The 12,719-nt window shown below is 37.4% G+C and overlaps 1 protein-coding gene across 1 annotated transcript; it reads right to left on the bottom strand.

Moving 5' to 3' along the window:
* Positions 1 to 2,992: 2,992 nt before the first annotated feature.
* On the bottom strand, positions 2,993 to 12,141 carry LOC134789890 (zinc finger protein 718-like). The gene is made up of 11 exons (XM_063760565.1): positions 11,835 to 12,141; positions 11,477 to 11,686; positions 11,368 to 11,401; positions 8,117 to 8,354; positions 7,757 to 8,008; positions 7,306 to 7,479; positions 6,753 to 6,956; positions 6,269 to 6,439; positions 5,566 to 5,755; positions 4,981 to 5,298; positions 2,993 to 3,163 (listed from the first exon to the last, which is right to left on the bottom strand). The coding sequence occupies exons 1-11, from the start codon at positions 11,961 to 11,963 to the stop codon at positions 3,104 to 3,106; spliced, it is 1,980 nt and encodes a 659-aa protein (XP_063616635.1). The 5' UTR covers positions 11,964 to 12,141; the 3' UTR covers positions 2,993 to 3,103.
* Between the last annotated feature and the right edge of the window lie 578 nt (positions 12,142 to 12,719).

The following is a 12,719-nucleotide window of genomic DNA, read 5'->3' as shown; positions in this document are numbered from 1 at the left end:
AAAAAATGTGTTAGGGCTATAGCGGGGGTCAAGTGGTCAGAGTCATATAGGCCGTTGTTTAAACAGTATGGAATCGTGACAGTTCCGAGCTTATACATCTTAGAGATATGTAAATTCGTTAAATGCAATTTAGAATTATTTGATCAGAAATGTAACATTGGAAAGCGCACAGTCACACATAAAGCTTTAGTAGTCCCAAAATGTAAATTAGAAGTGAGTAAGAAAAATTGCTACTACATGGCTGTTCGTATTTATAATGCACTTCCTATGTCATGGACAGAGTTGCCAAACAACAAATTTTTCTCCAAGTTAAGATCCTTTCTCCTAACTGAATGTTTTTACAATATCAATGATTTTTTTCTCAAGATAGAACAATTCTAACGCTTGACATTATGGGTTTTCTGTACCCTAACCCTGCCTCCTAACTGAACAATGTAACATGTGAATGATACCTATCTTATGAATATTGACCTTAATAACAATGTAAATTATAATAATATTTAATTGACATAGTAATTAATAATATAGCTAGTAGGTAATAAACAATAATGTTGCTTTATAATATTATGATTGTAGTAGTGGTTGAATAGTTTTTTTTTTTATATTATATGTATTTTGTACCTTAGACATTTTTTAGTTTAATCTTAAGGTTATTTGAACTGTACTATATGTATTTTAGGAATAAGGACATTGTATACCGTAAACCGGTTGATTGTGACACTCTCTAATCAAATAATATTGTAACATCTGTATACTGACATTGCACAATCTGACAATAAATGATTACTTACTACTTACTTACTTACATGTCACGAGATGGACCTGATGATGAACTTCAAAAAAGTTCGAGGGAACTCGGTCAGGGGCGTATTTACCCTAGGGCCATCCGGGCCATGGCCCGGGGCGCCAACCTCCAGGGGCGGCATATGCCAACCCCCAGGGGCGGCATGCCGGATTGCATTTTGTTTTTCTTCCTTGACTTCTGGGGCGGAAAAACGTATTGGCCCGGGGCGCCAAATTTCAAAATACGCCCCTGACTCGGTGTTGGTTTGGGATAGACATATGTTGTATGGGTTTTTTAGAATCCTCTAGGTGAGCAGTTAGGTCTCATGTCACGAGATGGACCTGATGATGAACTTCAAAGAAGTGCGAGAGAACTCGGAGTTGATTTGTAATAGGCATATGTTATTGGTCCATTTGAATATGTTTTCAATACAACCTTCTATGACCTTAATAAAACGGACAAAAGAAAATAATTGTATGAGATTTTGGCGACACTTTTTTCTCGTATCGAAAGAGATTGCGATTCTGAGTGGAAATAATATAAAAATTCTAAACTTTAAAATTCAAGTTCTGGGTACTTTAAACAGAAATGCCCTAATATGTTAAGTAAAAATTTCAGGTACATTGTTAAATTACTTAATGAAATATTAAATTAATCAATAAGTATAATTATTAAGTAAGTTTACTCTAAGTCATGGTATAATAATATACTCCGCCTGGTACTCTATTCCGAGATTCGCGTATGACCTAACTGACACGGGCCTACGTCATCATGCTGTTTACAGGTTCTCAAACTTTAAAATGTGGGAGAATTTTAACCAACGGTGAAAATTATTTTAACTGCATTAATTTTAAGTTATTCATGTAGAAACATAGTAAAATAAAACAAATCTAATGTATTAAATTAAACTTTATTTATCTATACAAGACAAACGTTTGAAAAACTAATTCACAGTTACACATTAATTACCAAGCTTACGGCGTGAAAAGTTTGGAAAACACTGCGACTGCTGACACTGAGCGAGAAGGAAATAACAATTAACACGCGTTCGACAAGGATGACGGTCAGGGCATGAAGTTATCTAGATCCGAATTGTCAAATGTGACAGCGCAAAATACATATAAATGAAAATTATAATATTATAAAGAAATATTTTAACTTATTAACCATAGGTATAATGTACCCATGTAACATGTTATGTTGAAATAAAGTGGCAATGTTATTGTGACGTAGGCCCGTGTCACTCTGGGAAATAGAAGACCATGTTTTATTAGACCATGCTCTAAGTATACTAAATTGGTAACAATTTTACCACAATAAATTTCGATGTCACTGGTAGCAGTACCCACTACCTGTAATGAACATGTCCCATCCCTACATTTACACGTGTCAGCGCGCCATGTTTAAAACGACCAATCGCAACGCCGTGGGCACCCCTCCCGCACCTCACAGTTTGGTGATTTGCGTCGGGAACAAAATGGCCAATATTAGGTTTCTAGAGGCGGTGTTCTGTGGTATCTGTTTATGTAAATAAATAGGCCGCGTCGTTGTAAATCTATTAGGTATGCTTTGAATACCTTACCTGTATTTGATAAAACACAAATATAAGTTTTTAACAATAATTTTTGCCAGAAGTCATCAGAAAAGACGATATTAAAAAGACTTGGGTCTGAATAGAACAGATTTAAAAACGTTTACATTTCCTAAGAAGTAGTTTTACGTCAGCCCGGTGCAGTGAAGGCACGGAGCAAACAAATGGTTTGCTTTAAAGCGCTCGCTTCATTTCAGCGCTGCATTTAGATCAATGAAAACCGCCCACAATAGGCGACCCATTTTTCTCACTACAGCGCGACTCTATTGACGCGTATTGAAATATATATGAGACAACCAATAATAAAAATAAATACTACTAAGTAGGTAGGTACTCTTCTCCTCTTAGTGCCTTCCCAGTTGCATTCTAAAGAGGCCCACTGATTACCAGTTCGCCGGATGGTATCAACCTGTCAGTTAAATGCAAAACTTGACAGCTCCGAACAACTGACAGGCTGATATCGTCCGGGTCCGGCGAATTGGTAATCTGTGGGCCCCTTAAAGTTGCACAGGAAACTTATCCTAAAAATAAGCACTATTTTTTATACTTGACCTCCCAAGGGGAAAGCTATGCAATATGGGGATAAAATACCACGATTAACGAAAACTACTCACTCTAATTGAGATAAATTATTTATTATCAGTGAAACCAAAATGGCTATAATATTAACATGTAAAAATTATTAATACCTTACATAGAATCAGCTGGCGGAATACTAAACTTATTCTTTACATAGCCTCTACTTCATTTTTCGCGTTAATCGCGGCGACGTCAGCTTTGATGTAATCCTGAAAATAAATAACTTATAATAATATTTGCTTACTTAGGTACATTTTAACAAGCTGCCGTAAAACTTTTCCGAGTACAATTAGTAACTTTATACAATTTACGAGTTTTCGGCAAACAAGCAAAAGTTTAAACAAGTCTACACAAAGGGTGACTTTGAAACTATCTAATACATACAATGGGCGTAATTTATTCTAGAGGAAAACAAAGTAAAGTCAGAGAGACATACGAGACGAGCTCGCGGGACAGGCGGGGCGGCGCGGACAGCGGCAGCTTTATCATTCTAGCTCTATGTGAATATTCAGAACGATGTCTACGCCACAAAGGAGTTACATTATAAATGTACACTTTGATAATTACAGTCTTGGTGTAACTTTTTTAAAGCTTTTTTGACCCTAGCGAAAAAGTTTGAATAACCTTTTTTGTAGGAAATTTTATGTAAATTATTCATGTAATAATACATTTTTTGCTATTGGCCATCGTTTACGAGTTATTTACGAATTACTAAAAAAGGGGACCTAAGTATTTATTATCTCCCTTCAATATTTTTTTTAAATATTGATGGTAGCGAAAAAAATAGCACTTATTTTATAAGAAATCTGAAACAGATTATTTACGTAAAAGATTTTTTTTTTGCCGTGGGCAAAAATAAACGATTGTAGAACAAATTATAAGTAACTTTCCCACATTCATAATATTTTGTATTGAGATCACTCTGAGCCACGCTTAATATTATTTTTTATCTCCCATTTATCAACAGTTTTGTATAATAAACTATATATTTTCTTAAACGTAATAAGTGTAGCTTTACGACTGTATTTTTTGTTTTCAGATTCCTGCTACACTTTTTAAAAAATTGGTAATTATGAAAAAATCAAAAATAAGTTTTTTTGTCTCTTTTACTTTATGCTTTTTTTTTTGTTAGAAAGTGCATTGTTTTTGTTCCAAAACTAGATTCCTCATCCTTAATTTATCCGAAAATGATATATTACAAGCCCTAATAGGTATAGTTTTAGAGAAATGTTGCTCCAAGTGAAGCGCGGCGGCGTCGAACTTCCCCCTCCCCCCCACTAAATGAGACGTGGCTCTCGATGTCTACCGGTCTGTTTCTGCTCAAGACCAGCTAAGAATCAACTGTGCCAAGTTTCAGCGCATAGTCTCAAAGTGCAAGGTCCCCATACAACGGTGTGCACAGTAACAAACCAGCTACGAGATTCAATCGCGTCAGCAGGAAATCTCGATTCGTCCAATCTCGGTCACGATCTTGACTAATAGTTTGAAGACTTCAAACGAGATTGCAACTCTTATCGCATGCGAGTTATCTTTTGTGGATATTTGTTAGGCAGAACTGCTGTCTGCAGTTTTAACTGGATCACATGTTAAAGCTTGCCGCACATAGCAATTCGGGTGTTTAATTTAATAGTTGATCCATTATAATTTTTAAGTTTTTGCTCGCTAGCTCTGCATTTTTTGTAACTCGTGCTACAGCGGAGTCTGTTAGTTAACTTCTCTGTGATGTATTATTGTTAGAAGGGTATTTAGTGGAGTGGGCAACTGAACCAGCTGATGCTCACTTGAGGATGTTGACTGGATAGCAGCGCAGGCGGTGCGATCGTAAATTGAACGCGTACGACTGCCTTGGTCGAAAGTACACTACACTCACGTGACGTACCTGCTGCAGGTTGTTGACGTGCCGGTAGATGTACTGGTAGTTCAGCTGCACCGCTATTTTGTCTGGATAGCATCGCAAGTGGTGCGATCGTAAAGTGGACGCGTACAACCGCCGCGGTCGACAGCACACTACACGCACGTGACGTACCTGCTGCAGGATGTTGACGTGCCGGTAGACGTACTGCTCGTTCATCTGCGCCGCCATCTTGTCGGGGTGGCATCGCAGGCGGTGCGATCGTAAAGTGGACGCGTACAACCGCCTCGGTCGACAGCACACTACACGCACGTGACGTACCTGCTGCAGGATGTTGACGTGCCGGTAGACGTACTGCTCGTTCATCTGCGCGGCCATCTTGTCGGGGTGGCATCGCAGGCGGTGCGATCGTAGAGTGGACGCGTACGCGAACCGCTCGTCGCACCATTTGCACGTCAGCGGCTTGTCACCCGTGTGAGTATACATGTGGACCTAGGCAATTGGGAAATACACGTGTGATATCAGATAAGGCAAAATGGCAACGTATACGTTGGAAATAACTTAAAATTTTCTCATGGGGAACTTCTCAAAATGGAAACAATTCAAATGCCTGTGATTTATTTCTGACATTTCCCAGAACTTATCCGACTTTGGTGTTCTTGCCACGAGACTATAATAGCTAAATATGCCAATAAAGTTTCAACTCAAGACATTTCAACGACATTTTTATAACTATTTCAAGAATGAGAAAGAGGGTACCTTCAACGTCTGCCTCCTCTTGAAGGCCTTATTGCAATACGAGCAGACGTGCCGGCACTTGTCTTCATGTACGAGCAGATGCTTCCTCAGCGTCCGACGGCTGTTCAGCACGCGGCTGCACACGTAACACGGGTACGAAGTTTCTTCGTGGATGTCCATGTGAGTTTTGAGATTCGAGTAAGTTTTGAATCTGCAACAAAACAGTCAGTTTAAAGTGACCGGATTTTACTAATATTCTTAACATTACATACATGTTAGGTACTTACATCTAGTGTCGTTAGTGCATGGGGTGGGTGGGTCACCATTTTTTCGGCACTCGTCATACCTACGGTATCTTTCCTCGGATTACTCTTTGAATACTGTTGTATTACAAATCTACTCCATCTTGGGCCACCTAGTATGTCAGTACTATGTAGTTGTGTTACAAGCCTTTAAACATTTTAACCCGACATACTGTGATGTTCCGATATCCTCCAGGATGATGGGACATAATAATAACAAATAGTTGATCCAACCTCAATTTAACGTACACACGCAGTCGCTTGGAGCACTTCCTGCACACAAAGGGCTTGTCATCGGAGTGTATGGCGCGATGCTGCCGCAGCTCGCCCTTGGTGCCGCACGCGTAGCCGCACAGATCGCATACATAACTCTTGATCTTATACCACGCCTTGTCTTGGTGTACTACTAGAAGAAGACTTACGGCTTGGAGCACTTCCTGCACACAAAGGGCTTGTCCTCGGAGTGTATGGCGCGATGTTGCCGCAGCTCGCCGTTGGTGCCGCACGCGTAGCCGCACAGATCGCACACATAACTCTTGATTTTGTCGTGTACCACGCGCTTGTGCGACGCCGCTGACGATCGGGTTGTGAACCTAGCGATAACATCATACATTAATACAATATCTTCGCGAGAATTGGCAACCAGTCGGCACTTATGACTCTTATAAGCTGCAGAAATAAAGCATAAAAAGAAAGTTAACGGCTAATGCAACGGTAAGGATGTTTTAAATATTATTACAAGGTGGAAAAGGCAGTGTAGAAAGTTTTTTATCATACATATCAATTAAAATATATAAATGATTAGTTAGGGTATAGTTACAAATTTAATTGTCTGCTCTATATAAGTTTCTTCTATATCTATAGTTTATAAATCTAGTTCGGTTATAGCTATGTATTCAAACTTACTTCATGTTACAAATACCACAGTGGTAAATTTTCCTATCTTCTATTGGAATGTGTGACCGTTCATGAGATTTTAACGCATCCTTAGTATTAAATATTTTATCACAGGATTCGCACGTGAATTTCCGTTCCGATTTAGGTACGTGTCTCATTTTATGTTTGTTTAACGCTGCCAAGGTTTTCGTAATTCGTGGACATTTGTCACACCTGAAAATAACGAATAATTGTTTAAGAGATTTAAAGTAAAACACAAGTATAATTGAGTATCGTAAAATGGGTTTGTACTTTGGCAATTCCGTTTGAATGTTGTGGTTTTATGCTGCGCCATATCTTAATGAAGATTTAAAACATAATTCTGCTCCTATAACAGTTTTAACTTGCATGTTGTGTCTGCAATTTTCAGGCACACTAGTTTTTTTTTTATCAAAACTTTATTATATTTGTTGTACTGCAGTTGAGACACTTGTTTGTAGATTATCATTAAAAAATCTTCGTTCTTAGTTTCCCAATAATATAAACATATATTTAGTCAACCAGACTAGTTGTATATACTTACGATAATACATTAGGATTTTTGTGATCATTTATATGTTTGTAGAGCACTGATTTTGATTTGAGAGCAATGCCACAAACACAATGCACTACTGGAAGAATCTTGTGAGCTCTTTCACAGTGTGACTTCAGACTATACCAACTGGAGCACACCTTATCACAGGCGTTGCAATTGAAACTGTAGGTGAGAAAACGAATATGATTAATAACAAGTATATGTATAATAAAAAAAACACCTTACTGAGTGTAAACATATTATAGCAACTGTGACTCCCAACCTCAAGGTAGTTGAAGACATGTTCAAATTTATTTGAGCTGAACAGTATATAACAGAAATAGTTACAACTTTTAACAGATTAACAATTGACAAAATGAAAATATTTAATTGACATCATACATTTATCACAAAAACATCACAGATGCATCATCATATTATTTGCCTTCAGCAAACTTACTTCACAAAGTTATTAATTTTTAGATCTGAATACTGAGATTTTTCTGGTCTTTCTTCAACCAAATTCTCAGCACTCCTTATTTTTCTACTTTCCAACTTATGCTGAGAAAAATGTTTATAGAGGACGCTTTTCGATCTTATTGCATATCCACATAGGCAGTATGCTACAACTTTGCTTCTATGATTATTGAAGTAATGCACGCGCAAGTTACTCCATGTATTGGACTCTGCTCCACACAAATGACATATCAGCCTGCAAAAAACAAAAACCTGTAATTTTGCACACTTAACCACTGTGACAACTTTAATGTCAAATATTTAGATTATCATTGATGATATAGGTAAATAAGATAAAACTTACTGAACAAAATCTTTCACTTTCAAGTTTGGCTGTTTTAAAAGTTCACTAAACTTTATAGAGTCCTCTTCTGAAATGACTTTCTTTTTGATCCGCTTTTGCTTTATTTCCTTCAGTGATGCTATTGCTACATCATCCAAGTCATCGTCATCTTCATCAACATCATCATTTATGTCAATATCATCATTGTAATCTACTGCTTCAAATTCAGACAATGAAGCATCATTTGAAGTGATTGCACCTAAACAATAAATAATCTAATAGGTAATGTAAAGCTCTGGTTTCCTAAGATAGCGGTGCCGTCATATAGCGGCCGTCTCCATACAAAATACTACTCATCCTTATTTAGCTATATTGTTTTGTATGGAGACAGCCGCTATACTGCTCTCCTAAGCTAAAAGACCATATTTTCAATGAAAATTTAATGCAAATACCGCTTTTTAGCTTAGGAGGGCAGTATATGCCGGCACTGCTATCTTAGGAAAACCGAGCTTAAGTAAAGTAACTCTGATTTAAAATATCTATGTGACATACAAACTATCCATTTGATTTAAAATAACTAGGGATGTACCGACTAGTCGCCGACTATCCGGCCTCATTTGTAGTCGGCGATTAGTCGGCGACTAGTCGGAAAAAATGGGCGATTAGTCGGCACTGTATGTATAAGTGAGAGAAAAATAGGGCAAAAAGAAATAAACTGCACATATTTTCATAAGCTTTCACTATTTTACCCAAATTTTTATTTAGGGTGCTTACGAAAACTTGGTTTAGGCGGACTATGTCACTTTCGAGTTAGGTCACGTTCTGAGGACGTCACTTTCTTAGGACGTCACATTCTGAGTTCGTCACTTTCTGAGGTCGTCACATTCTGAGTAGGTCACTTTCTGAGAACGCCACTTTCTGAGGACGTCACTTTCTGAGTTCGTCACTTTCTGAGTACGTCACTTTTTTTTTCGTAGTAAGATTTAAGCGTATACCTGCACGAACAATGGATACCAGCAATCAGCTGTACGGCATACGGCCGCTTTTATGTATGACATACAGGTTGTTTTTTTTTCAGTGGCCATTGAAGGGAAATACGAATCTATAGACGATAACGGGAAAATATCTTAACCCTTATCTTGGCATTGTAACACCCGTGATACATGGAACTTAAAAAAATCTAGCAGTTTCACTTTATTACTTAGGTAATAAAGTGAAACTGCTAGAAAATAATTCTGCCATCAATATGTCGAACTACCCTCCCTTCTTATAGAAAAAAAATAATGGACGCAAGTGTCATTGTAAATTAATTAGTAATAATCAACATGGCGCCACGGAAACAACAGATTTCGGAAAGTGACGTACTCAGAAAGTTACGAACTCCGAATGTGGCGTCCTCAGAAAGTGGCATTCTCAGAAAGTGACGTACTCAGAATGTGACGACCTCAGAAAGAGACAAACTCAGAATGTGACGTCCTCAGAACGTGACTTAACTCGAAAGTGACCTCCTAAGAAAGTGACATACTCCGACTAAACCGAAAACTTTTGTACGAAATTATTGACCTTGTGGTCGCTTTTTTATGTCCGATTGTCCGGTGGTCGTATGAAACATAACCTTAGGATTTTTTTCTTGAATTTTTTTGCGTTACTATATGATAAATAGCGCGACGAAAGGGGTAAAACGATTGTTTTTTAGTGCATTTGAACCGAACTTGATGATGATGATGATGCATTCCTGTTATCCCTCATTAGGGACATAGGGCTCGCAGAAGAATCCTCCATTTGTCACGATCTTGAGCGGCTTCTTCCAGCTCTTTCCAGCCGAGTCCAGTTGAGCCAGCCTCTTTCTTCTTTGAACCGAACTTAGACCAAACTAATGCTCTGGCCGACTAGCCGACTAGTCAGCCATCCGAGTGCCGATTAGGCCAAATCAATAGTCGGTACACCACTAAAAATAACCAGTGATCAGCATTTTGGATGCAACACCATGATATAACAAGTTGAAATAATAATATGCATTTGCATAGGCCTTTGAGCCCGCAATACCTTTGAAAGTGCTTGTATGACATTAAAATATAATTGAGGTCTTTCACCGAATTATGAACATGTCAACAGATTCCCAATACTACAGAATTCCAAATCTACAGATTCCCAATGCTACAGATTCCCAATGCTACATATTCCCAATTCTATAGCTTCCCAACACTACAGATTCCCAATTCTATAGCTTCCCAACACTACAGATTCCCAATTCTATAGCTTCCCAACACTACAGATTCCCAATTCTATAGCTTCCCAACACTACAGATTCCCAATTCTATAGCTTCCCAACACTACAGATTCCCAATTCTATAGCTTCCCAATACTACAGATTCCTAATACGACTGATTCCTTATACGCAATACTACAGATTCCCTACCCTCCTCAACAGATTTTTCATGATTAGCACCTAGGTACAGTCGAGTTCATAAATATATGAGCAGCAAAATGTAAAGTATGTAAAGTTTTGCACCTTATTGTCAATGTCATAAAAGTGTAAAGATATTTTTGAAACCTCGGCATTGCTCATACATGTATTAATGAACTCGATTGTACGGTCAGCCAAGAAAGTGGTCTACCACTTTTCGACTCTATTACTTGACCAATAGAGTCGATAAGTGGCAGACCACTTTCTTTGCTGACTGTACCGAATAAAAACATTGGGTTAAATTAAAAAGTATTTATATAAATATAAATAAATATTATAGGGTATTCTTACACAAATTGACTAAGCCCCACGGTAAGCTCATAAAGGCTTGTGATGTGAGTACTTAGACAACGATCTAAATAAGCGGTTATATAAAATAATTTATAATAAAATAGGAAATTAGTTGAAATGTGATTAGGAATCTGTAGACATGAAAGTCTGTAGTTTTAGGAATGTGTAGACATGGAAATCTGTATAATAAAGAATCTGTTGACATGAAAATCTGTAGAATTGGGAATATGTAGACATGGAAATCTGTATAATAAAGAATGTGTTGACATGAAAATCTGTAGAATTGGGAATATGTAGACATAGAAATCTGTAGAGTTGGAATTATGTACACATAGAAATCTGTAAAATTGGGAATCTGTACACTTAGGAATGTGTAGAAATAGAAATCTGTAGACATGGAATTCTGTAAAAGAAATCTGTAGAACTGGGAACAATTCCTTTCACCCCGGGTTGCAACCAAAACACCAATGACTGATTATAACAAATAATTAAATATGTCTTAAAATATACTTACACACTATATCCTCTGCAGTTAATTCATCTTTAACCTAAAAATTAATAGTCATTAATAAAATTGGTATTTAGCAAATAACCAAAAGAATACCTATAATTATAATAATTACCTCAGATTTTATCAGTGATGCTCCATAGTCTAAAGTAGTATCTTCAAGCTTGATTTGCAAGTCAGTACAAATGTCTAACTGCTCCTTATCCAATTGTTTTCTAAAATCCTCCTGGACTTTATAACATTCTAAGACAAACAATTGAAAGGACACCATTTTCTCTTCACAGTTGAGACAGATTCGGGTTGGTAAATCATCACTTTCATTTATCTGTAAAATAATAAATAAAATGCAGGAATATAATGAATTATGTGATTGGCTTGAAGCAACTTGTACATAAACAAGAGATGGTTTTTGTATTCCCAAAAAAGGTACTGAAAGAAGTCGACCATTACAATTGTAAACGTTTTATACTTACAGTTATTTGAATAAAATCTCTTATCATGTTCATAACGTTTTTGTTGCTTTCTTCGAGTAAATCCTTACAAAACTCATCGCTTTTCGCACAAAGTCTACACAAGTACTTCAAGTGTTTAAAGCTAGTCATTTTGTTACAAACGTGTTCTTATATCGTAGAATATAGAAGGTCGATTACATGTTGAAACTGATTATTTTCAGTAAGACGAAATAAACTGTTAATAAACAATACTGTTATTAATAAATAAATAAAACAAGAAATGTTCACACATTATCTCGTAAGTTGCTTGACGTTTAGTGCCTCTGTCACTTTCGATTTGCAGTGTTGTCGGCTACAAATATAAAGGGCTACACAGACCTTGCTACAATTTCTTATATAGTCTGTCAAAGGACTGTCTCATTTCATACATAGTCAGAGAGAATCATACTATCTTTATTTTACACTAGTACTAGCACCCAAAAGAAAAGGATAAATATAGTTTTCCTGGTGTAGATGTGGAAGGTAGAGTTGTGCTAGGCGTGGTAAGCGGGTGCGGATGCAGGGGCAAATAATAAGCACCAAACGTTCGTTTTCGCAGACCGATTTATTGTCCGTAACGGCACACAATACACATCTATATAAAATAGAAGGAGTGAGAGCGAAAGCCAAACAATTATTCAGAAATACAAATTTAACGGGAAAAAGCAACTTAGTATGACATCTCGATAACAAAGTTCGTCTCTAAGGGCTCACTGCGCCTGCGGGAGGCGGGCGCAATACATCGCTGTCAGCGCTGCAGCCGAGGGTCGATCGTTAGACCGTCAAGCACGGCGCGCAGCGCTTACAGCTGCTCTAGGATTATTTACACAGCACAGAGCTCATACAACTGAATATTATCTAATAATA

Source organism: Cydia splendana, chromosome 4 (genome assembly GCF_910591565.1).
Source record: "Cydia splendana chromosome 4, ilCydSple1.2, whole genome shotgun sequence".
Lineage (NCBI taxonomy): Eukaryota > Metazoa > Arthropoda > Insecta > Lepidoptera > Tortricidae > Cydia > Cydia splendana.
This window is presented reverse-complemented; position numbering and strand designations above follow the sequence as displayed.

Bases quoted from the DNA above. Each gene is read 5' to 3' on its own strand.
- LOC134789890 (XM_063760565.1), bottom strand. From the start codon at position 11,963: ATGACTAGCTTTAAACACTTGAAGTACTTGTGTAGACTTTGTGCGAAA. The intron at 6,957-7,305 runs GTAAGTATATAC...CGTTATTTTCAG, and splicing joins AAAAATCCTAATGTATTATC to GTGTGACAAATGTCCACGAA. The intron at 3,164-4,980 runs GTACGTCACGTG...ATTTATTTTCAG, and splicing joins ACGTCAACATCCTGCAGCAG to GATTACATCAAAGCTGACGT.